We start from the raw sequence: 23,985 nt of genomic DNA on the forward strand, positions 1-23,985 counted from the left end.
ATCCACGAAGTCCCCCAAAAACCAACAAGTAGACAGAGTCCCGTATGAAAATGCAAAGAGCCTTTATTCTACACAAGTTTGCAAACTCAGTCTATCCGTATGTCCAACATATTGGCATAAACAGAGAGCCGCGAGATCAGTTAGAGTTGGGTTTTTATAGTAGTAAACGTGGGGGTGAGGGGTTTCTAAGGATCAGGACCTCTGATTGGCTCACATTTGTCTAGGGGTGTCTTGGTGACTGTGCTGGCAGGTGATCCTATCTACAGCAGGTGGAATGTTAGGCATTCCCTTTGGATGGTCTGTTCTTGGATAATGCTCACGTAATCTCAGTTTGTGGTTCTTCCTGCAATCAGGTATTGCCTCAGGGTAAACTACTGAGACTCAGGCCTCCCTTAAACTTATCCGTGGCTGAGTCCTACACTGGCAGGTGTTAATGGTTGGAAGTAAAGAACTTCCTTTGGTGGTCTATTTCTATTTAGTTTATCATGACTGGCTCCTACAAAGAGATTCTGAGAACACCTGAACCTGCGGACATGATAATTCTGAAAGCCAAGGTTTCTTGAGAACTTAGCAGATAAATTGTAGACAGCACCAGATTCTCCATATTCTCTGCCTTGGTGGTTTTCTCTGTCTATCACAAACAACTGATGTGGCAGAGTTCCACCACCCTTCACAGCCTCTTCTTGTTCCATCTTTCCCACAGGACTATACAAACTTTCCATGTACAGAATTACTTAGGTGGAAGTCATTGACAAAGAGCAAAGGATAGGAAAACTCACGCCTTCCTCAGTAACTTAAAAACAACTTACCTGAATTTTCCTTTTAGAAATAAGTCCTATCATGCCAGTCTCATACTTAGCAATCATCAAAGGCTCCTGCTGCCTATAGCATCCTCACACTTAGCTTTGCGTTCAGTTCTGCCTTCACAAGCTGACGTTTTTCACTGGATCTACATCCTACCACTTCTCGCTCACCTAATGCTTCAGATTTACAGAAACATCCTTCACCCCTTAAACTACAGGCTTACAAGAGTTCTAATTTTATTCTTTATTCTCCCACACCTACCTTTTTGAGACTTAGTTCAATGTCCCATATAGAGCCATTGTTCTTAGACCATGAGCTCTGAGCAGAAGGAACTGTGTTCTCTCTGTTTAATGTGTCTCTTATGACATAATCACTAAAATACAATAACCTCCTTGTAAGCCATCCTACTATTTGATGATGCTGTTTCAGTGAGGTATCTAGCTCTTCCAGACAAATCCATGTCAGGTTTGCACGCACTCCATTCTGAGTGGGAGAAAATTCACTCAGACACTAATTGTAATACTACATTGTTGTAGTCTATGACCCCTCTTCTCTAAGAAGCTATTGCTTCCTTTACCATTGCAAACTGTAGAAAATGAGGATTAATTGAATCCATTCTCTTGGATTTAATCTCTCACAGTCCCCCCTGGTTTTCTATTGGAAAGGGAGCAATTGGATGCCTCCATTATGTTTACTTGTACACTAAAATGGTATTCTAATCAAATGCTAAAATAATAACTGCAACATTCAGATAGCCTATAGCTTTAAAATGACTACAGATTCTCCCACACCACATCCAAACTACAAGGCAAATGGCAATCTAAAAGAGCCATGTTAAACAAATCTTATTTTATCCCATGGACACATCCTACAGATCAACGCATACATAAGCTGTCTTTCTGTATACGCCAGCAGAAATGCCTTTTCAGCTGAATGAGATGTAAGGACGCCAAGTGTGCTAGTGAAACTTGCAAATGAATTTGAATCTCAGAACACGTTCTCAGCAATTTCTAGCCTTAAAAATATATTTTCCATGGTCTTATGTGAAAGCCAGACACTATGTAACCTCCCACAATAGGGAAGATATTGAATGAAAAAACAAGAAGTTCCCTCAAAAGTACATGAGGAAGAGTCACACATGCCTTATGACCATGAACCCATTTTTAGAAGTGACCAAAAAGAGGAAACAAGAAAAAGGGTTGAAACACTTTTGACATTTCTAATTCCTCAATTGTTATGGGCATTTGCTTCATTAAGTACAATTATGAAAAGGCAAGACCAAAATTTTCTCAGAAAAAAAGCAAACCACCATCTACATATTAAAAATTAAATAAACAAAAGTTAAAATGAATGATGAGAGGCTTTTTTAATAACTTTAAATAAGATGATTTTCTGTAGCACTTTAAAGTGACTGTATTGAGGTGGCCGGAACCCGCGCGCAACACCAAGAGCAGATCGCCCTACTACAATTAAATCAAAGAGGTAGGCCTTTGGTTGGCGAGGTCCCTGCAAAGGAGGAGCTGGGTCCTATTCCTGAAGACCCTTCTGAGGGGCGAGAGGGATCTTGGCCCCCGGCAGGAACCAGGAAACAGAGAGAGGGCATTTTGTAAGAGGAGCCCCTGGCCAGCAGGGAAACCTGAACCAGTTTTAAAAGACCCCTTAGATAGCATCGATAGGAGGAGATGGGCAGGCGCCAACGCAAGAATTCACCCAATAATCTGAAAAACAGCATGAAAACACCAGGACCCAATGATCTTACAACAGAAGGTCTTCAACACCCTAACACAGAAGAAGTGGAAAAAAATTGACTTTATGAAAGCAATAGAGTCCCTTAAACAATATGTGAAAAATGCCCTTATAGAAATGGATGAGAAGTATAACCAAAAATTTGAAGAAATGAGTAAATACGTACATAATACCCTGGGAAACCAAGAAAGAACGATCAAACAGGTAATAGAAACAGTTCAAGAATTGAAAACTGAAATGGAAGCAAGGAAGAAAACACAAAAGGAGGACCAGCTGGATATGGAAAATATAGGTCAATGAGCAGAGCCTACAGAAACAAGCATAATCAATAGAATACAAGAAATAGAAGAAAGAATCTCAGATTCTGAGGACACCGTAGAGAAAATAAATACACTGATAAAAGAAAACTGCAAAGCCAACAAATTCTCATCACAAAATATTCAGGAATTATGGGACACAATAAAAAGACCAAACCTAAGAATAATAGGAATAGAAGAAGGAGAAGAGTCACAGCTCAAAGGCCCAGAAAATATTTTTAACAAAATTATGGAAGAAAACTTTCCCAACATAAAGAAAGATATTCCTTTGAATATTCAAGAAGCATACAGAACACCAAACATACTGGATCAAAGAAAAACATCCCCTCGCCATATAATAATCAAAACACAAAATATACAGGTTAAAGAAAGAATATTAAGAGCTGCAAAGGAAAAAGGCCAAGTAACTTATAAAGGTAAACCGATCAGACTTACACCTGACTTCTCTATGGAAACCATGAAAGCCAGAAGGTCCTGGATAGAAGTACTGCAGAAGCTAAGAGACCATGGATGTAAGCCCAGACTACTATACCCAGCCAAGCTTTCACTCACTATAAATGGAGAAAACAAGACATTCCAGGATAAGAACAAATTTAAACAATACGCAGCCATGAATCCAGCCCTACAGAAAGTAATAGAAGGAAAATCACAACCCAAGGAATCCAACATTGCCAACACTGCCTACAATAACTGAGGCATCTAGCGACCCTTCACTAGCACAACTCAAAGAAGGGAGACACACAAATTCTACTTCCAAAAACAATAAGAATATCCGGAGTAAACAACCACTGGTCATTAATATCACTTAATACTAATGGTCTCAATTCACCTATAAAAAGGCAAAGGCTAAGAGATTGGATACAAAAACAGGATTCAACATTCTGCTGTTTGCAAGAAACACATCTCAACCACAAAGACAGGCACCTACTCAGAGTAAAGGGCTGGGAAAAGGCTTATCAAGCAAATGGTCCTAAGAAAAAAGCAGGTGTGGCCATATTAATTTCTAACAAAACTGACTTCAAACTAAAATTAATCAGAAGAGATCGAGATAGACACTTTATACTCACAACAGGAACAATTTGTCAGGATGATGTCTCAATCCTGAATATCTACGCCCCTAATATAAAAGCACCCACTTATGTAAAAGAAATATTACTAAAACTCAAGGCAGACATCAAACCACACACACTAGTAGTAGGAGACTTCAATACACCTCTCTCAGCAATGGACAGGTCAATCAGACAGAAACCTAATAGAGAAGTAAGAGAACTACTGGAGGTAATGAAGCAAATGGACTTAACAGACATCTATAGAACATTCCACCCAAATAGGAAAGAATATACCTTCTTCTCTGTGGCTCATGGAACCTTCTCGAAAATTGACCACATACTCAGAAACAAAGGAAGCCTCCACAGATACAAAAAAATATCAGTGGCCACCTGCGTCTTATCAGATCACCACGGATTAAAGTTAGAATTCAACAACAATCCTACCTCCAGAAAGCCGACAAACTCATGTAAACTGAACAGTCAACTACTGAACCACACCTGGGTCAAGGAAGAAATCAAGAAAGAAATTAAAGTCTTTCTTGAATTTAATGAAAATAAAGGGACAACATACTCAAACTTATGGGACACTATGAAAGCAGTCCTAAGAGGAAAGTTCATAGCACTAAGTGCCCACTTAAAGAAAACAGAGAAAGCATACATCAGAGACTTAATAGCACACCTGAAAGCTTTAGAAAAAAAGAGAAGCAGACGCGCCCAGGAGGAGTAGAAGACTGGAAATAATCAAACTGAGGGCAGAAATCAACAAAATAGAAACGCAGAAAACAGTCCAAAGAATCAATGAAACAAAAAGTTGGTTCTTGGAGAAAATCAACAAGATCGACAAACCCCTATCCAAACTAATTAAACGGCAGAGAGAGAACATGCAAATAAATAAGATCAGAAATGAAAAGGGGGACATAACCAGAGATACAGAGGAAATTCAGAGACTCATTAGATCTTACTACAAAAGCCTGTATGCCACAAAACTAGAAAATGCAAAAGAAATGGACAATTTTTTAGATAAGTACCATATACCAAAGCTAAACCAAGACCAGGTGAACGATCTAAATAGACCTGTTAGTCGCGAAGAACTAGAAACTGTTATCAAAAATCTCCCTTCCAAAAAAAGCCCAGGACCAGATGTTTTCAATGCAGAATTCTACCAGAACTTCCAAGAAGAGCTAATACCTATACTCCTTAATGTATTTCACAATATAGAAACAGAAGAGTCATTGCCAAATTCCTTTTATGAAGCTACAGTTACCCTGATACCAAAACCACATAAAGACCCAACCAAGAAAGAGAATTACAGGCCTATCTCACTCATGAATATCGACACAAAAATTCTCAATAAAATACTGGCAAACCGAATCCAAGAACACATTAGAAATATTATCCATCATGATCAAGTAGGCTTCATCCCAGAGATGCAGGGCTGGTTCAACATACACAAATCTATCAATGTAATCCACCATATAAATAAACTGAAAGAAAAAAACCGTATGATCATTTCATTAGATGCTGAAAAAGCATTTGACAAAATTCAACACCCCTTTATGATAAAAGTCTTGGAGAGATTACGGATACAAGGGTCATACCTAAATATAATCAAAGCTATTTACAGCAAGCCGATAGCTAACATTAAATTAAACGGAGAAAACCTCAAAGCCATCCCACTAAAATCAGGAACACGACAAGGATGTCCACTCTCTCCATACCTCTTCAATATAGTGCTTGAAGTTCTAGCAATAGCAATAAGACAACATAAGGGGATCAAGGCGATTCGTATCGGAAAACAAGAAGTTAAGCTCTCGTTATTTGCAGATGATATGATAGTATACACAAGCGACCCCAAAAACTCTACCAAAGAACTCCTACAGCTGATAAACACCTTTAGTAATGTGGCAGGATACAAGATCAACTCCAAAAAATCAGTGGCCTTCCTATACACTAAGGATAAGGAAACAGAGAGGGAAATTAGAGAAGCATCACCTTTCACGATAGCCACAAATAGCATAAAATATCTTGGGATAACTCTGACCAAAGATGTGAAAGATCTATTTGACAATAACTTTAAGTCTTTGAAGAAAGAAATTGAAGAGGACACCAGAAAATGAAAGGATCTCCCTTGCTCCTGGATTGGGAGGATCAACATAGTAAAAATGGCAATTCTACCAAAAGCAATCTATAGATTCAATGCAATCCCCATCAAAATCCCATCAAAATTCTTCACAGATCTGGAGAAGACAATAATCAACTTTATATGGAAAAACAAAAAACCCAGGATAGCCAAAACAATCTTATACAACAAAGGATCGTCTGGAGGCATTACCATCCCTGACTTCAAACTCTATTACAGAGCTACAGTATTGAAAACAGCTTGGTATTGGCATAAAAACAGAGAAGTCGACCAATGGAATCGAATAGAAGACCCTGACATTAACCCACAAACCTATGAACACCTGATTTTCGATAAAGGAGCTAAAAGTATACAATGGAAAAAAAGAGAGCATCTTCAACAAATCGTGCTGGCAAAACTGGATGTCAACCTGTAGAAGAATGAAAATAGATCCATATCTATCACCATGCACAAAACTCAAGTCCAAATGGATTAAAGACCTCAATATCAGTCCGAACACACTGAACCTGATAGAAGAGAAAGTGGGAAGTACTCTACAACACATGGGCACAGGAGACCACTTCTTACGTATAACCCCAGCAGCACAGACATTAAGGACCTCATTGAATAAATGGGACCTCCTGAGACTGAGAAGCTTCTGTAAAGCAAAGGACACTGTCGCTAAGACACAAAGGCAACCTACTGACTGGGAGAAGATCTTCACCAACCCCGCAACTGACAAAGGTCTGATCTCCAAAATATATAAAGATCTCAAGAAACTAGACCGTAAAAGGCTAATCAACCCAATTATAAAATGGGGCACTGAGCTGAACAGAGAATTCTCAACAGAAGAAGTTCAAATGGCCAAAAGACACTTAAGGTCATGCTCAACTTCCTTAGCAATCAGGGAAATACAAATCAAGACAACTTTAAGATACCATCTTACACCTGTCAGAATGGCTAAAATAAAAAACACCAATGATAGCCTTTGCTGGAGAGGTTGTGGAGAAAGGGGTACACTCATCCATTGCTGGTGGGAATGCAAACTTGTGTAACCACTTTGGAAAGCAGTGTGGCGGTTTCTCAGGAAATTCGGGATCAACTTGCCCCTGGACCCAGCAATACCACTCTTGGGAATATACCCAAGAGAGGCCTTATCATACAACAAAAGTATGTGCTCTACGATGTTCATAGCAGCATTGTTTGTAATAGCCAGAACCTGGAAACAACCTAGATGCCCTTCAATGGAAGAATGGATGAAGAAAGTATGGAATATATACATATTAGAGTACTACTCAGCAATAAAAAACAAGGACTTCTTGAATTTTGCATGCAAATGGATGGAAATAGAAAACACTATCCTGAGTGAGGTAAGCCAGACCCAAAAAGAGGAACATGGGATGTACTCACTCATATTTGGTTTCTAGCCATAAACCAAGGACATTGAGCCTATAATTAGTGATCCTAGAGAAGCTAAATAAGGAGAACCCAAAGAAAAACATATAGGCATCCTCCTGAATATTAACCTTCATCAGGCGATGAAAGGAGACAGAGACAGAGACCCACATTGGAGCATCGGACATAATTCTCAAGGTCCAAATCAGGAGCAGAAGGAGAGAGAGGACAAGCAAGGAACTCAGGACCGCAAAGGGTGCACCCACACTCTGAGACAATGGGGATGTTCTATTGGGAACTCAGCAAGGCCAGCTGGCCTGGGTCTGAAAAAGCCTGGGATAAAACCGGACTTTCTGAACATAGCGGACAATGAGGACTACTGAGAACTCAAGAACAATGGCAATGGGTTTCTGATCCTACTGCACGTACTGGCTTTGTAGGAGCCTAGGCAGTTTGGATGCTCAACTTACTAGACCTGGTTGGAGGTGGGGGTTCCTTGGACTTCCCACAGGGCAGGGAACCCTGATTGCTCTTCTGGCTGAGGAGGGAGGGGCACTTGATTGGGGGAGGGGAGGGAAATGGGAGGCGGTGGCGGGGAAGAGACAGAAATCTTTAATAAATAAATAAATAATAATAAAAAAGAAAAAAATAAAGTGACTGTATTGTTCTCTAAAAGCAGTAAAGAACAGTGACTTCAATGGGACTCTTGATCCAGGGTCATTGGTCTCTTATCTCTTGTTCATAAAATAATTGTGGAAAAAGAGAATCTAAAGCAAGAATAGACAGAATTCCTGAAATGTTTTAAGATAAAAATTTCCTGTAGAAAAACTAAGATTCACAGAAAAACATGGCAGAAGGAAGATTTAACATATTTCAATAGTAATATTCTATTTATTTTAAATAAAACAAACTGGGAAAGTATGGCTAAGGAGCCACACATCAGGCAAAGTTTTCTTTTGGGGAAGAACAAGAGCTGCTTAGGTATGGCCTTTACAGGCCAGTTATGGAACCTCCACATGGTCCTAAAGGTTGCCAGAACACATAAAATGAAAACAGATCTAATTCATTGGATTTTAGCCCCATAAAGGACATCTGAGTCATCATTTTCAGGATAGTGTGCTCAAAACACATTCTTTCATCAAATGACTTTGTTGAAAAAAGAAATTACTAAGAGGGAGTTTCCTTAACCCATTTGTTTACAGTATAAATTTTTCTTTTTCTGTATATTATCTCTTGACAGGCTCAGAGATAGTGTTCCTTGAACCAGGCTGGGAATGCTCTTTCAGTAAACCAGCATTCCAGGGTGCCTACCAGTAGGATTAGGATTAAAGTCAAAGGACTTGATTTACATTTCCCTCAGGACAGACAGCTGCATCACCTTGAGTAGGCCATGTAACTTTACTCTACTTTCTTCTTCTGTACAGTGGCTGTCACGGGAGTTTTATCTCCTGCGTGGGGCTATTACCTGGGAAGAATCACTGTTGTGTACAGTGAATGGCTAGCACATCACACCATTAAGTAAACATATTTGGTACTTATAGTATAGCCAGGGATCTGGCACTTTGGGATGAGTGCCATTCCAAGTGCTATCTCTTTTCTAGGTGTGAGGCAGTCCCTATATGAGCTCAAGGCCCCCTCTATCTCTAGTCCTTCGATTTAAATGACTTTCACCTCATGGGGAGTTGCTATTTCCTTACATCAATCACACTGGGTTAGATTTCCTGGAGCTTTTCCAGGGCAGCCCTGACAAGAACCTGGGGAAAGAACATGTCCTCATCTGTGCCTTCATTTCTGAGACAGCCTTTGCACTGGAGAAGGCTGCATAAGACTCTAACCTAACCAATACTTTGGCATGTATTTGACTATCTTCACTGGAATATTCTGGGTCAGAAAGGCCTGGTCATTCCTCTTTCACCCTCCCCACTCCTTACTTACTAGTTATATCAGCAAAGTATTCAATCTAATAGCCATATCAAGAATTCCCCCCTCTTTTTGTCTCTTTTTTTTTTTTTATATATTTTTGGTTGTGAGCCTAGCCTTTAACGGCTGAGCCATCTCTCCAGCCCTTTTTTTTAAAATTTTTTTCCTTTTTTTAAAATTTATTTATTTATTAAAGATTTCTGCCTCCTCCCCGCCACCGCCTCCCATTCCCCCCCCTCCCCCAACCAAGTCCCCCTCCCTCATTGGAAACATTTTTCTTACAAGAAGAAGACATGCATATTTAACAAGAACTTGACATTTTGCAGACATATCAAGGGGAAAGTGTACATCTCCTGCCATTCTGCAGCCCTTGTTTTTCCATCCCAAGACTTTCCTGACCACACCTTCCTCCCTTTAACATATGCATTGCTGCTGAGAATTCCTGACTCTGTCCTCTTGTACTTCAGGAATTCCTATTTGTCTTTACTGAACAAAGCTCAAGAATGCAAGAATCACCATGTTGAGGTTGCTCTGCCCAGCCAAACAAACTGCCTACACCCTTCCCTTGGCATGTATCCAAAGTCAACTGCACACATCACAGTTAGGGAGTGTTTGAAGCAATGTTATGGCTGCTTTGGAATCAAGTATCTCTTCTACTTCAAGGATGTCAAGGTCTGTGTCTCCTTCCTCTTTGGTCCAGGCATGTAGAATATGACAGGCTATCAGCACATCAAACACTTGTTAAGTGAGTGAGCAAAGGAGCACACGAATAAATATCTTTTAAGAGCAGCCTCTCATGCTTGGTAATAATCACAACCAGGATGATCACACTTCATATTTTAGATGTGTGCTTCTCAAATGTCTCACATTTCAATAGCCAGGTAATGTTCTCCCTTCCTTTTCTTTCATTTCTTTAGAATCAAAATCCACAAATTCCAACTTCATAGAAAATGATAAAACTGGAAGAATTTTGGAGTAGGAGACGCTTTACTTTTTGAATGACAAATGAGCACTGTTAAATATTGCAGTTTTGGTCTCAAGTTTTGTCCACTGACACCAGAATGTTCCAGGAAATGACAACTCAAATAAACAGCTTCACATCCAGTAAAACACACACACACACACACACACACACACACACACACACACACACACGAGATTCAATAGTACTTCACAGCAAACAGCTGCCGATGATGGTTACTTAGGAATGATTGATTATATTTACAAAACACAAATGTCTTTTGATTAACTGAATATAATTTAAGCTGGTGGCTTGGGCAAAAGAGTGCATCTGTAAGAGTTGTAAAGTAGGAAGACAAAGGAAAATATGGTAGAAGGCTAAGTCTTAGAAAAAAGGTTCTCAAATATCAGAGAGCCCCACTGGACCAACACTTCAAATTAACAAAGCACTGAGGGACTCCAGTGTCTAAGCTGCCTGACAGCTCATCCAAGGAAGAGCATCCAAGAGGAGTGTCATTTTTCCTGAGAAAAGATTTCCACAGAGCTTTCATAATCAAACAATTTAGCCTCGATGTAATTAAGTAATATAATTATGAACCCATTTTGGGGGAGAGGGTCTCAGGTTTTACTGCTTCTTTTCCTTTCGTTTTGGTGATGCTTTTGATAAACTTGGAATTTCAAATATGCTAAGCAATGCTCTCCTATGTACTCCATTCTCATCTAAGCTCATCTAGAATTTCTGGTGCACATTCAGAGCTAGTAAGTCACACACTGGATCCCGACCTGCATGTTAAAACACATAGGTAATCTACCAACAGAAAATTCAAAGTCAATTGTTAAATTCTACATAGATCAGAAGACATCTAAGACACAATAATTTCATATAAAAATAGGAAGTGTAAAGGAGTCTTTAGGCTTCCATTATACCAGAAATGGTATCTTAAAAGGCAAAGGGAAAGATTCTGTTAGTTAAACTATGGTGGCTGACTCTAGAATTGCACTATTATAACCAAAATATCAAGAAGGCAGAGTGGTCATTAATGGGGCAATAGGTTAAAAAAAACATCAACTTCTCTTGTACTAAAGTGTTTTTCAGAGCCATGCTTATTAAGTCATAAAACATAACATTTATGGAGAGATTGGGCTGGGTTAGGCCCTGTTGTAAATTGAATGGTTAATGCTTCATTTAATTTTCAAAACAAGCATGAGAAATAGAAACTATTGTTATCTTTATTTCCTAGATGGATCAACTGAGACACAAAAAGTCAAATAAAATAACCAAAGGTTAAAGTTAGATAACTAGGAAGGTGGGGATTAGAGGTATGAACAATAAAGGTTGTCGAGCTCCAGTTTCCTGTGGGTTTTTTTTCAAGACAGGTTTTTTTGTTTAGTGTGTGTGTGTGTGTGTGTGTGTGTGTGTGTGTGTGTGTGCATGTGTGTAGCAATGACTGTCCTGAAACTTGGTCTGTACAGCAGGATAATCTCTAAATTAGAGATCCACTTGCCTCTGCCTCTTGCTAATGCTAGAATTAAAGGTGTGGAGCACCATGCCCAGATCAGTGTCCTGTGTTTTTAACAGTATGTTGATGCTGTCTCACAACACATGCTAAAAAGAAACACTGCTCTCTATTTTGTAGTTTAAGTTATATGTTCATAGAAATTTTCAGAAATCTTTCAGAGATTAAACTATGAACTTAAAAGATGGATCAATAGTTACCAAAACCAAACCAAACCAACAACAATAACAACAAAAAACCATCCAAACAACAACAACAACAAAAACTGTAACCCGCATTTTCAGAGTTGGTACTATAGATACTTCATTCATCTCTGCATGTTGTTTGACATTTATCTATGAAATTAAATGGAAATCAATTAACAGCAATTTAGGGGTCCATGCTGAGGACCAGACCACAGAGAGTCAATATGCAGAGAATACCCAGTTTTCATTTCAATCTAGAGCAAATAAAATACCCTGGAAGATTATAATTGAATACGGAGGAAGAGAACGAAGTGCAGAGTGTTCAGATGATCTGTTCAAGGCCAGGAAAGTACAGTCTGTAGAACAGAGTGACCTAAAGCACAATTCAGATGAACTAGTTTCTTTTTTATTCCACCAATCCATTTCCATCAAATTGGTGAAACACATTGAAATAAAATTAATTTCCAGAATAAACATCTGTGTTCTGTAAGAACGAATGCTTGATTTCTGCATATTTTCCCCCAACCATTTTGTTCTGGATTGAGAGGGAAAGGGAGAGACCACCAAGGAATAGGAATGAGGGAGGACTCCACATAAAATCTAGACCTTCTCTGAAGGTATACATTTGGATTTTATTGAGCATTTTCTCTCTTGAACCTGGCCCAGTTGTAAAATTAGTCATTCAAACACTTTCTCTGCTCACAGCAATGCCTGTAGGCAAATGTGGAGATCTCCAGCTCTGGATCAAGGCTCTCAAAACAGAGAGCATACCCTAATCCTCCCTGTGTGCCTGGCATCTACAAAGGACTTTACATGGCGGCTGCTCAGTGTATCTTTTCTATCATGCATGGCAATGATGATGACGACGGACTGCTAAGAATGTGCAATTCAAGATTTCCAATTAGTTTCTTTAATTATTTTTTCCAAAAGATCCTGTGTCAGGTTATCTAGAGATACTTTATTGTTTACTTCTGTGTCTTTTAAAAAAGAACATTTGTTCTCACCTTCCAATCCAAGGATATTTGACAATATCTAGAGACATTTTCAAGTTACAGTTTTGGGGGATTGTAGTGGATGATAATTGCAAGTAGTGGGCAGAGTCTGGGGATCTTATAAAAACCCCCACCACAATCTGAAAATGTCGATAGTGCTAAGGTTGGAAAATACATAAAGTATCACAAAATGGTTTTTCAGTTCTACACTTAAAACCACAAGTAAGATAAAAATAAAAATACTGCACCATTTTAATATAAAATAAGACCATTTTGTCAATCTTCTGTTAGGAAGACCAGCAATATTTGCTTTTTGAGATGGAGTTTCATGTAGCCCAGGCTGGCTTTGAACTCACTATGTACCTGAGGATGACCCTGAATTCTTGGTCTGCTTGCACTTATTTCTCAATTACTACAATGGCAGGTAGGCACCACCATATCCATTTTTATGAATTGTTGGGGATAATGATTTTTTATTTATGTTTTAATAAATAAAGCTTGATTAGAGATCAGAAGGGCAAAGCTAAGCCACTAAAGGTCAGGCAGTGGTAGCACACACCTTTAATCCCAGTAGTCAGGAGTCATGCCTTTAATCTCAGTACTAGAGGGAATACAAAATGGGAGGAGAGGCTTAGTCTGTTTGGTCAGCTTAATCTGGGGTTGCCCAGGTTTGGTAGAGGTAAGATTTCACTAGTCGCTTAGTTGCTTTGCTTTTCTGGTTTTCAGAAATTTCCCCAATTTCTGTCTCTGGGTTTTTATTATTTGTGCTACACTGGGGATTGAACCAATGTCTTCATGCATGTTAGTCAGACATTCTACCAACTAGAATGCATCCCAGATAAGTAATTTTTAATTTACCTATGTAGAGACTAGAAGACTCTATAAAAAATTATAGGAAATCTTGAGTTTAGAGACATATGCTGTTGTGAGATATATGTATACTATGTGAAGATATATTTCTGTGATTAGTTTAATAAAGATCTAAAAACCAATAGCTAGGCAGGAGGTATAAGTGGGACTTTCAGGCAGAGAGAGGAGGAAGTAGGAGAAGAAAATTATTAGAGTTAAAATCTTTCCTTTTTATTTAGACAAAAAGGGAATGTGTATTGCTGTAATTGGTGTAGTAAAAAGCTGAATAGCCAATAGCGAGGCAGGAGGTAGAAGCAGGATTTCTGGGGACAGAAATGAAGAGAAGGCTGAATCTAGATACATGGGAGACAGAGAGAGGAAATAGGAGATCCAAGATGTAAGAGAGGTAACGTCACATGGTAGAATGTAGATTAATAAAAATATGGGTTAATATAGGTTATAAGAGCTAGTGGGACAGGCCTAAGCTAAGACCAAGATTTCATAATTAATAAGTCTCTATGTCATTATTTGTGAGCTAGTATCCCAAAGAAAAATCTTATTACAATTCATGCTTAAATAAACAATAAATTTTTTTACTTCCATGCCATCTAAAAGAGAACTTATTCTTCTGCTACCACCCAGGACTGCCTGCTGATGTCTGGTTTAGACAGGGAACTCTTGATCAGACTATTCTGCTGTTTGTAATCACACTCCATATGTACCCTTTTGACCAGAACATCAACAGTAAATGTACACACTTTATTTGCATATATGGTCATCAAAAGAAGCTACTTTTGCTATTAGCCATGTCTTTTAATGCCTGTTCTTCTCAGCCATATCTAGATCCAGTTTCTCAAACTGGATTCCTACCGTGGTTATGGGAATCATTCTTTTATCACTAACACACTCTGATTTCTATAGAAAACTGACAGACGTTTCCACTATTCTCACAGCTTGGTGCTATCTTAAGAGGAGAAGATAAGGAAGTGGAGAGAAGTTGATTTTTCACAGCTTTTAGCCATGGTCTTATACAGTCTCCAACTATGTGGTTACATTTGTTCTGGTTTTATTTGCTTGTTCATTTTCCTCAGTGGATAACAATAATATTTGGTACTTCAGATGTCTGCAGTACACTTGAATAAAAATTTCTGAATAATTCTATCCTGGGAGAAAACTGAGAAAAAAAATATAAACCACAGGAGAATCTTTGAACACGCCACAAAAATGAACCCATTATGGAGTTTATATAGAGAGTTAACACGTCATTACTGAGACCCTCAAGACTTGGTTAAAGACTTTCTAAATATTTACCAAGATCTTTAACAAGTGAGAGTGCTTCCCATGATATGAAGGCTCCACCACCGTCGTCCATGGCACCCTGCCCAACATCCCAGCTGTCCAGATGTCCACTGACCAGTACAACCTAGAATAAATAATAAAAGGAAGAAAACACTAAGCAAAATGACATCAAAGAAGACATATCCAGGTATTTCAAACATTAAGATCAGAAGTCTTATATTTGTTTCTTAGAAGACACACATTGTTTCTAGTAGGGAACATGGTACAACAGCATTGGTATAATTCCAAATTCATTCTTAGAGTGGTAAAAGTCCTCCCTTTGTGCTTCTGTATCAATAATATAATCCTGACTACTAAAGGCATTTGTTTATTGCTGAATGGTTTTTAAAGCTTGTAAATTTTTTTTTTGCCAGGCAATGGTGGCACATGCCTTTAATCCCAGCACTCAGGAGGCAGAGGCAGGCAGATCTCTATGAGTTTGAGGCCAGCCTGGTCCATAGAGTGCATTCTAGGACAGGCTCCAAAGCTACACAGACTTGAAAAACCAGAAAAAGCATGCATACATAATTGATAGTAGATGTAAAAGCAAAGGGTAACCAATTGTGGGCTACAATCCACAACCCCAGAGGAGCTAGGTAAAAAGAGGGATCCTAAGAGGGACACACATGGAGGACCCTAGGAAGGAAACCAGCTAAGATCTCCTGGGTAAACTGGGAGAGGAATAGAAGGGAGGGGATGGAGGATGGGAACATTAGGGATCAAGAGTTGAGGAAGGGACAGACTGAGAGAGTAATGAATGATATCTTGATAGAGGGAGCCATTATGGGGTTAGGGAGAATCCTGGTGTTACAGAAATTCTCAGTAATCTACGATGCCCCAGTGACGACTCCCAGCAATAGTGGAGAGGGTGCCTGAAAGGGTCTTCCCCTTTCATCAGATTAGTGATTACCCTAATGTCATCATAGAACCTACATCCAGTAACTAATGGAAGCAGATGCAGTGACCCACAGCCAAGTACTGGGCTGAGCTCCTGGAGTTCAGTTGAAGAGAGGAAGGAGGGATCATGTGAGCAAGTGGGGGGGGGGGTCAAGATCATGATGGGAAAAACCACAAAGACAGCTGACCTGAACTAGTGGGAACTCACGGACTGTGGACTGACAGCTGGGGAACCTGTATGGGACTGAACTAGACCCTCTTAATGTGATTGACAGTTATGTGGCTTGATCTGTTTGGCAGGAGGGTGGGGACTGGCAGTCGAACCATTACCTATTCCAGGTGTATAAACTGGCTTTTTGGAGTCTTTCCCTATGGTGGGATACTTTGCTCAGCCTTAAAATTGGGGTTGGGAGGAGAGGAGGGGCTCAAGTTGGTGTCCTAGACCTTGTTGACTCCCCAAGGAAAAGCTTAACCCCTCTGAGGAGTGGATGGGGGATGGAAAGTGAGAGGCGGGAGAAGGGGAGGGAGAACAGAGTTTAATATGTAAAATGAAAAGTAAATTTTTAATAAAAAATGAAAAAACAAAAAACCAAAAAATTTATTTTATAGTTTAAAGTCAAAATTACATAGAAACAAGCTGAAAACTTCAATATTTTCTACTGGTTATTGATTCTAGATCTGGAACCTGTACCTACGGACAGTGAACATACATACAGTCTATGACCCAGAAATCTTACTCCTAGTTGTATGGTGTATTCAGAAGTGTGTGTGTGTGTGTGTGTGTGCTTTAACTATGGCAGTTTTCCTAACAAAATATTAATAGCCATGCCCTTCTCTGAAAGAAAAATACCCAAATGTCTGTTAAAAGTAAAATGAATAAGTTGTTGGAGCACCACACGGCAGTAAAAGAAACAAATACAACGCATGATAAACAGCATGAAAAATAAAAGAAACTAGACACAAAATAATAACACTGTGTATAACTCCATCTACATAATCATAAAGCCAGACAAAATAAGAAAGCAGCTCCCTTTGTCGGAGTGTGAGAACGGAAGCAGGTACTAGCTGAGATTTGGAGAGTTGGCATGTTTCTCATGGGATCAGTGGTAGGTATGCTTAGCTCACACACTTAGCAAGTCTGAACTCTTCCTGATAATATAAACTCAACATTTTTAAAAGTTCAGCCTATTGATATTGCTGCATGGTAAGCTGTCAGAAAAACCAAAGCTGAATTAATCTTCTTGATGGCTAGCATGAAAATTCACCATAACCTTGGGGAGAGTTGGGGCCTAAAATATTACTGTGACCTTTGCACTGCCTGCTCACTGAGCAGCTGAAAGATCTCTTAGTGACTTACAGCCGACCCAGCCTAGAATGACTTCATTGTAGTCACAAACAAGGATAATGCCCCAGACTAATAAATGGTCATATAATGAACCCAAATGGATTGTTTCTAAGGGGGAATTAAAAACAAAACAAAAACAAAGAAAAAAGAGCATGTTGCAATAGCTGAGTCTTCTGACTGAGAAAGTGGTGTCATCCCAGAGAAGTCGGGGTGTACTGTCATATTCTCACGGCCCAGGACCATTGTCCCAGTAAAGCTGCAGTAGACTAAAATGTCAAAATGTGCTTTAATTAACTTCTGTCTTAGTTCATTCAGGAGTAACCACATTAAGGTAGCCATCATTTTATATTTCTGACTTATTTCACAATTATTGAGGTCATTTCATAACTGTATTTCTTTGTATCTCTTATAAACTTCCGCCCTCCAGATAGTAATTACTGCTTACATTAGCAGTTATGACAAGAAAGATGGCTTGGAGTAATAAAAAATTAAATTTATATTACATGATCAGAACTTTGGCACAGTGCTATATAAGAAAATATATATATCATTTTGATTGTGAGAGTTTAAAAACACTTTTCAAACAATAAAATGTTTGGGGCCACAATCTGATAGTTATAAATTCAGAATCTCTTTTAATAGGGTAACAACCTCTAACTTAGTTCCATTTAAAAAGCAAACTTGAAATTTTCTCATTGGAAAAGCTTCTACATATATGTAGTGTAGTAGTGAGCCGTGGCAGGGCTGCTTCCTGCCACCCAGCTAGCTTTACCCGAAATAATTACACGGAAACTGTATTCTTTTAAACACTGCTTGGCCCATTAGTTCTAGCCTCCTATTGGCTAATTCTCAAATCTTTGATTAACCCATTTCTATAATCTGTGTAGCACCACAAGCTGGTGGCTTGCCAGGGAGGATCTTAACCTGCGTCTGTCTGGAGTGGGAGAGTCATGGTGACTGCTTGACTCGGCTTCTTTCTCACAGCATTCTGTTCTGTCTACTCCGCCTACCTAATTTTCTGTCCTATTAAAGGGCCAAGGCAGTTTCTTTATTTAACCAATGAAATCAACACAAAACAGAAGACTCCCACTTCAATGTAGAAAATAGTAGTGAAAATTTCATTTAATATATTATCAGGCCAGTCTCTAAAACTCTAACACAGCCTAGAAGGGAACCATGCAGAAAAATATACAAATTCACAAAATATGTCCTGGGCCAGGGTCAGAGACAAAAGAACATTAATTGCAATAAAGTTGCATCTAACTTAAGTAAGCAAAAACAGAAACAGACTTTCCTGAGCAGCAGTAAACTCAGGGTTCACAAAATTTATCACCTGGTAAAGGGAAATCATCCCTTCCTCCTAATCCCTAAAGCATCAACAGCTTTATCCTCCATAGCTAAGAAAGAGCTCACTAACTCTGGCTGAACAAGAAAGGAACCAGCATAGGACTGAAGTAGGCCCTTTGAACATGGGTGACAGTTGTATGGCTGGGGCAGTCTGTGGAGCCACTAGTAGTGGAACCAGGATTTATCCCTGCTACTTGTACTGGCTTTTCTCCATTAGCTCAGGTAAGCTGTTTTAGCAGGTGTCCCCATCATGGTCTTGACCTCTTTGCTCATAGTCTCACCCCACCCACTCCACAACTGGACTTTGGGAGTTCAAACCAGTGCGGTGGCTCTCTGCTTCTGCTTCCATCAGTTGCTGGATGAAGGTTCTATGGTGACATTTAAGATAGTCATTAATCTGACTACAGGGCAAGGGCAGTTTGGGCACCCTCTCTACTATTGCTTACGGTCTTAGCTGGGGTCATCTTTGTGGATTCCTGGGAATTTCTCTAGTGCCAGGTATCTTGCTAGTTCCATAAGGGCTCCCTCAATCAAGATGTCTCTTTCTTTGCTCTCCATCTCTGTCCTTCCCCATCTTGTCTATCTCTCAAGTTCTCCCCCCCCACCTTCTCCCTGGGCTTTCTGTTTCTCAACACCAACTGCCTAGGGATGTGTTTTCCCAGATTCAACCACCAGAGTATATGCAGATGCCACCACAGCTGTAGAAGGGGCCCCACCAAATTCTGAGTAGGCAGGAAAACATGCAAGCCTTGTCTTCATCTCATGATACTGCCTTTTCAGGATGCAAAATTCAAGAGTTGTGTGGTCCTAAAGTTTTGCACCAAGGCACCTGGAAGCCACTGGGGCCGTGTAATCTGTGGAAGGGTCAGGTTCTCTTATGTAATCTGTGCAGGTATTTATCTAAAGCTAGTCATACTTATTGATAAACTATCAGTAACAGGGTGCTCCTGTAATAGTTGCCCAATCAGAAGTCAGAAACATATTTGTGTCTTTTGCTTTTGTAGTTTATTTGAAGATGTTTCATGCTCTTAGGTTTATTTTTATGAGGTATATTTTAAGGCATTGCAGGAGTCTCAGGGCCACAATATTCGAAGACTGACATATGGTCAATCCCAGGAAACCCTCAATTTTATAGCAACAAAAGTAATTAAGTGTTTGAAAAGGATCATTTATTAAAAATGAGGCGGAGAACCCAGGCCAAGAGCTACTGCTATCATGTTCCTCTGGATTCTTCACAATAGATGATGTGAAATCCACTTTTGATTTATTTTCTTTAGTATGTAATTTTTTACTTGACAGCAAACAGAATCTGCCATATTATGCCTATGCATGCAAGTGTAATGAGGATGCTTAGCAATGTATCCCCACCAGATTGACATGGACAAGTTAGTAGTCTTCTCTAGAGTATGTTTCCTTATCTTCAGAGTGAGAGTCATAACACAAACCTATTTGTGAAGTCTGTTGTGAGGGTTAAACATGATGATTTATCACTCTCATGTGCCTGGCACAAATATGAACTCCTTAAATGTTTGCCCTTATTGATTTTGCTCTAATCATATCAAGATGGCCTCAGAAATTGCACACAATTCTCTCTTGGAAAGAGTCCCTTGGGCTTTTGTAGAATACTCATAGATTTCCATGGATTGCTTCACAAGGCAGTAGTAGATGGAGAATTCTGTGTGCTGCTGGTTTGAAGTGGAGGGAGTATCAGTCACAAGCACATGGTATTTAGAAATGTGGCAAGTATTCTGAAAATGTTGTTTGCTGAGCCCAATTTAAAACAGCATGAACTGATTCCACTTGAAGGCACACATGTGCGACAAGAGAGCTGGGTTATATTCTCATTTGCATAATGTTTTGCAAAGGGTGAAAAGTCTTAGCATTGGCAAACACTTAGCCATCTCTCAGGAACCCTGGAGTTACTAGAAGACTCAGAATCACTAGGTTTGAATCAAAGCTTTCACCATGCATCTGAGGTTAGTTTCTTGTGGTCCATGTTTCAGTTCAGATTGCAGTAACAGAGCTGATAACACTGGCATGGTTTGGCTATCTGTCTACCAGGGCTTGACTACAGAGAGAAAGCATCAAAGGCTTGGCTTAGTTCATGGAGAAATGAGAAGCCTATGCTGGTATAAAAAGTATTTCCTGATACCACATTTGGGTACCTTGTGGCGTGGGGACATTGCTCAGAGTAGAAAGTGGGAAAATGGGGACTGCTGATTTTTATTGTTATTTCAGACACTGTTTAAAGAACTAACAAGATGCAGTGGCCTGTGAAAGGCATCCTTTTATCTGTTTTAACCCGAGATCTAATCATTTATGACTTAAGATCCTCATATATTATTCAATAAACTGAAATAAGGCAAGAGACATCACAACACTGCCTTTGAACTCTTTCCTGCAAGTGAAAATCACAGGCTTTAGAGTCCTCTGCCATTGATTGGGGACTTCCAGGTAGCCCTTCAGCTGTCTGAGCCCGTTCTCTCTCTCGCTCTCTTTCTTTCTGTTTTTGTTTTTCGAGACAGGGTTTTTCTGTTCAAACAGTCCTGACTGTCCTGGAACTCACTTTGTACACCAGGCTGGTTTCAAGCTCACAGAGTTGCACTTGCCTCTGCCTCCTGAGTGGTGGGATTAAAGATGTGTGCCAGTACCATCCAGCTGAGCTCTACAAGAAGCAGAAGTTAACAAGTGTCCTCAGTGCTACTGCAATAGCCATGGCTCCATGCACCACTTGCAACTGGAGAGATGTACTATCCATCTAGTTTCATAATCTGCCTGAGATTTTAATCTGTTTTATTATTATCAGAATTCTGCCAAACAGATATGTGTGTGTTGTTATTAATGAGGCTTTCTCTGAGAGCAATTATCAGGCAGTTGCAGGACAAGGAATAAACTTGGGTGGAAGAGAGCTAGGACCAGGCCATACTAGGAAAAGTTTGAAAATGCAAAGATTGGTATATCCAAGTGTCTGATAGACATCTGATGAGTATATGAGATGTGGAATTTCCACCACAGTATTCAACTGAAAGATACCAAACTCTTTCTATTTCCTTCATATACACCCTCATGGTTCTGTAATACAGTAGCATGAACTCAAGCTGATTTCTCTATTTAGTAATAAAGTATGACCAAAATGAAGCTTGCTTATTCTTTTGAAGAAAACAATGTTCCTTCTTTGATCAATGTACACTTAAAGCCCATTTCCCATTAATTACTCTAACCTTTATAATTTTAGTGATGTAAATATATTAAAGGAGTTTACTTTCAACTACTATGTAATGTAATTCACTTTATCTCAGTGACCAGAATAAACATGAGCATTTTTTTAAAGCTTAATCCTTACTCTAGCCTGCAAAGGTCAGAACTATGGACAAGAAATTAAAATAAGAAATGAAACATATCTTAAAAGTTAAAGAAGAGACTTCTGGTCAACACTTAGAAGTAAATTTACACTTACTGCTCCAAGCATGTAGCAAAGAGAGTGGAATAATAAAAGGTGAAAAGCAAAAGGTAACAATTTGTGTCCAAGAAATAGAGAAGCCCGACTTGGCAACAAACCCACTTGAGAGCAGGATAAGCTGGGCAAAGGTGCAGGATTCTTCTGCGCCCTTTGGGAGATTCTTTTAGTTTCCTTTAGACCTTTTGTGATGCAGTCTTCAATGTATAGGGGTCAATATTTATTGTAAGACTGAAGAGAGCACACCCTTGTCAATTCTATGCTCCAGTATGCTCGCAATATTAGAACTTTATACACCCAAATTTTCTCTGTGTGTATACATTTTTAATCCAAGGCATTTAGAGAATACTGTGACAATGTAGAGCCTGCCATAGGAACTGGTTTAACATTTAACCCTGGATTTCTGAAATATTTTATCCATTTACCAAAGCACTGTGGGCTAGAGACAGAGTGATGAAAACATAGTAAAAATTCTCTTCTGAATCCACATTCCAGCTAAAGGACAGGTTGACCTACTAGTGGTCAAGATAACTCTAGGCAATGGTAAATGCAGTGAAATCAAATCCTGTGCCAGAGGCATAGGACTTGGTAGCTATGAAGATAAAGTCTGAGTTGAGATGGGCCTGATTACGGCTAATCAAGTGAAAAGTCAGGAAAGAACTGTAGCCAAAGAGATCGCAAATAGAGGCCCATGCATGGCCATCGGGTGAGTACTGAGGGCTATTTCATAACAACCTGATCTCATTCAGGGGAGAGTGATCCAGGGGCTCCATTTAAGAAATATTTTAAGTGTCACAAGCACTGGTTGAATTAAATTTGAGAATTATGATGAATATACCAATTTAGGAAAAAAATAAAAACAACTAAAAGCTAACATCTAGACATGCTGATAGGGAATGCCTTCTCTAATAGTGACTTGCAATAAATTCAGTTCACAAAAGTGACCAAGAAAGATTCAACATAGCAAACTAAGATGTGATTCTCAGAACTATTTTTCTAATCATGTACAATTATTGACTAATTTTGTTTTTGAAATGAAAATGATTTGCATATCTACTTATTATAGAAGTTCTGTGGGAGGAAACGAGAGGGGAGGACAATTCTGGAGGGGAGGTGCCTGTCTACCAAGAACAAGGGAAGACCTGAATGTAACTCGGGCACCACACAAGTGGATCGAGTTGATAGCTGAGAACAGGGTGGAGATGTGACTTCTTACAGAGCTGATTGGAAAGTTAACAGTCGGGAAACAAGCCCAAGCTGAACAACCTATGCCATTGTTGGCACCAATGGGTCAGCAGGGCCATGGGCTCTCCAGTATGTGAAACAAGTCATCACTGCTCGGACAAGTCACTTAGGTTTGTTGATACTCACAGTACATTCACGGTTGAGTGGAGAGGAGACTTGGGGATATCTGAGTGCAGAGTGACAGTGTCGAGACTGTCCGAAGAAGCGACGCTATTTAGGAACAAGTAGAAACCAGCAGATGGAGGATCCACATCAGGAAGACATGATGAAATAGGAGCCATCAAACACAGCAGAAGAAGCAGTGTGTTTTAGTCAAAAGTAGAATTATTATAACCAATAGAGCAGATTATTTTACAGAAGTGGAAGAACTTCCAAATTTCAGATCTATCTTGAAAGAGGTGTCAAGTTTGATATAAATACAAAAACTAAACCTGCTGCTGGACATTCAGAAACTGCTCAATCAAGTCTTTTATGGGATGGAACATTCTGATTAAGTCAATTTC

At 39.4% G+C, this 23,985-nt stretch overlaps 1 protein-coding gene across 4 annotated transcripts in view; it reads right to left on the reverse strand.

Moving 5' to 3' along the window:
* The window catches only part of Cpq (carboxypeptidase Q), a 361,963-nt gene that overhangs the window by 152,604 nt on the left and 185,374 nt on the right, over positions 1–23,985 (reverse strand). For all 4 annotated transcript variants that reach the window (XM_075961232.1, XM_075961233.1, XM_075961234.1 and 1 more), the window contains one exon: positions 15,165–15,276. In XM_075961232.1, coding sequence (XP_075817347.1) covers positions 15,165–15,276 — 112 coding nt within the window. The remainder of the gene's footprint in view (positions 1–15,164; positions 15,277–23,985) is intronic.

The sequence above is a fragment of the Microtus pennsylvanicus genome, chromosome 2, assembly GCF_037038515.1.
Source record: "Microtus pennsylvanicus isolate mMicPen1 chromosome 2, mMicPen1.hap1, whole genome shotgun sequence".
NCBI classification, from domain to species: Eukaryota; Metazoa; Chordata; class Mammalia; order Rodentia; family Cricetidae; genus Microtus; species Microtus pennsylvanicus.